The 2,500-nt window shown below is 40.5% G+C and overlaps 1 protein-coding gene across 1 annotated transcript in view; it reads right to left on the bottom strand.

The window, feature by feature from the left end:
* Positions 1-1,056: 1,056 nt before the first annotated feature.
* The window catches only part of LOC125039249, a 1,717-nt gene continuing 273 nt past the window's right edge, over positions 1,057-2,500 (bottom strand). The window contains exons 1-4 of the mRNA XM_047633050.1: positions 2,481-2,500; positions 2,210-2,375; positions 1,525-1,619; positions 1,057-1,385 (exon numbers count right to left, since the gene is read on the bottom strand). The exon at positions 2,481-2,500 is cut by the window's right edge and continues 273 nt beyond it. Of these exons, the coding sequence (XP_047489006.1) occupies positions 1,119-1,385; positions 1,525-1,619; positions 2,210-2,375; positions 2,481-2,500 (548 nt within the window). The 3' untranslated portion in view covers positions 1,057-1,118. The remainder of the gene's footprint in view (positions 1,386-1,524; positions 1,620-2,209; positions 2,376-2,480) is intronic.

The following is a 2,500-nucleotide window of genomic DNA, read 5'->3' on the forward strand; positions in this document are numbered from 1 at the left end:
ATTTAAAAACTAATATATATGTATATATATACATATATATATACAGATATATATATATATATATATATATATATATATATATATATATATATATATATACATACATATACATGTATACTGTTCATGGTTCATTTTCTTTTTGTTTTATTTGCTTTTCTTTTCTATTTAATCGGAGGGGTCAGTACTAGTCATTCACCACAATTCACAAGGATAAATAAAAAATATATTAACAATATAACCTATATTAATGAGACAAATACATAAAATAAAATAACATCCCTTATTGACACGGAAAACATCCTGTTCCCGAGCTCTTCTGAAGCAGTTGCTGGGAGAGACGACTCTAAGGAGGAGCCGACAGGTGAAGCAGCTTGAGCGGCGAATCTCCACTCCTTAATCAGTTGATTTCCAAATAGTAGATGTACAAACATCTACTATAAGAATACATTAAAGTTTGTATAAACATTTTTAAAAGTAAACAGGCTAGTAAGTAGGGCGTTATGGCAAAGTGGGCCTACCCCCCCCCCCCCCGCAAGAATTTTAGTAGTAGCCAACCACCACGCATGCGCAGAAACAAAGCAGATACTTTTTTGGTACGGCATTACAATTCGATACGAATCATACACACACACACACACACACACACACACACACACACACACACACACACACACATATATATATATATATATAGAGAGAGAGAGAGAGAGAGAGAGAGGGAGACATATATACACGTGTGTGTGTGTGTGTGTATGTGCACACACACACACACACATACAATAATATGATGATAATAATACTATGAATGCTGCTGCTGCTGCTGCTGCTGCTGCTGCTGCTGCTGATGCTGATGATGATGATGATGATGATAATGATAATAAAAATAAGAAGAATGATAATAATAATACTGATAACAACGATAATAAGAATGATAATAATATTGATGATAATTATAATAATAACTTTAATAATGATAACAATAATGTGACATTGATAATGTCAGTAACGTCAATAACAATAAATCATTATTCTTCTATCATTATCATGCTGGAAAAGAGGATAATTACTGCAACTAAACAGCATTCCCAGCAATACCGGCAATGAAAACGACGCCGACATCAGTCGTCCGAGGGGAGCGACCTGCCACTCCAGGACGACTCCCGCTCCGACTCCGACTGTCTGACGTTGTGTGTTGACGTTTCCTCCAGCTCCTCGTACAGGTGGTCCGTCAGGCTGGCGTGGATCCTGGAAGCGCGAGGGGGAAGGAGAGGGACCGGCGGCAGGGGCTGCGAAGGGCGCCAGACGACGGGCTCCAGGTACTGAGGGCTGATGGGACGCGCCTCCTGCTTGGTCGAGTGGGCTTGTCGCTGGGCTTCCCCGGCGTCCTGCGGGGTCGGGAGATGTCAGCAGCAGTGGGAGGGGGCCGTCGTGCATAGGAAGAAGTGTAATGCAGTCCAATGAACCAGTGTAAATGGAAACATGCGGCGTTATGAAAAAAGGGCTGTTAGCGCAACATAACATTACCTTTGAACAGCAGCACGAATTACGGGATTGACGCAGGAGTGCCGCCGTGAGTGCCAGCACTAGAAGTACCAGTCCGGCGATCACACTCAAAAGCACTGAAAGATTTGATAAAAATTGGGCAGCATGAGGACTAGAGGCACACACACACACATGCACATACACACACACACACACACACACACACACACACACAACAGAGAGAGAGGGAGGGAGAGAGGGAGAGAGAGAGAGAGAGAGAGAGAGAGAGAGAGAGAGAGAGAGAGAGAGAGAGAGAGAGAGAGAGAGAGAGAGAGAGAGAGAGAGAGAAGGTGAATGAGGGGTAGAGAAAAAAAAATATATATATGTATATATATGTGTGTATGTATATATATATATATATATATATATATATATATATATAAGTGATAGAGAGAGGGGGGAAGATTGGTAAATAGATAGATTGAGACAGAGACAGATTGATAGATAAATAGATAGATATATAAATAGATAGAGATAGATAAGCAGAGAGATAGAGAGAGAGATAGATGGACTGACAGACAGATAAACAGACAGATACATAGAAAGAGCGAGAGGAGAATGTTTTTTGTTTTTTTTCAAAATTTGATTGCTTCCAGATTATCATCTCATGGTTCACCAAACAGGAAAAGCAAAACTAGAATATTATCAAAGTACACAAAGTTCTTACTCTGTTCTTTGCATTGTTTCTTAGCGTTAGAATGAGGTTCTCCTGCCTTTCTAGTGTACCATGTCTGTACCAGAACAAATCTGCGGCCGTCCTGACTCTGAACACGCATTCTCTTTGGAACTTGTTTGAGACTCTCCGTGTGTATGGGAAGACCAGCACTGAGCACCTAAAGATGGGAATGATTTTTCCATTACGAATTATGTGAAGATATCAAACACTACGAGTATATATTTATGATATGAGAAATCACCCAAAGAGCCCGACTGAGTACCTGGAACATCGTACTGCCGT

Source organism: Penaeus chinensis, chromosome 27 (assembly GCF_019202785.1).
Source record: "Penaeus chinensis breed Huanghai No. 1 chromosome 27, ASM1920278v2, whole genome shotgun sequence".
In the NCBI taxonomy this organism is placed as follows: Eukaryota; Metazoa; Arthropoda; class Malacostraca; order Decapoda; family Penaeidae; genus Penaeus; species Penaeus chinensis.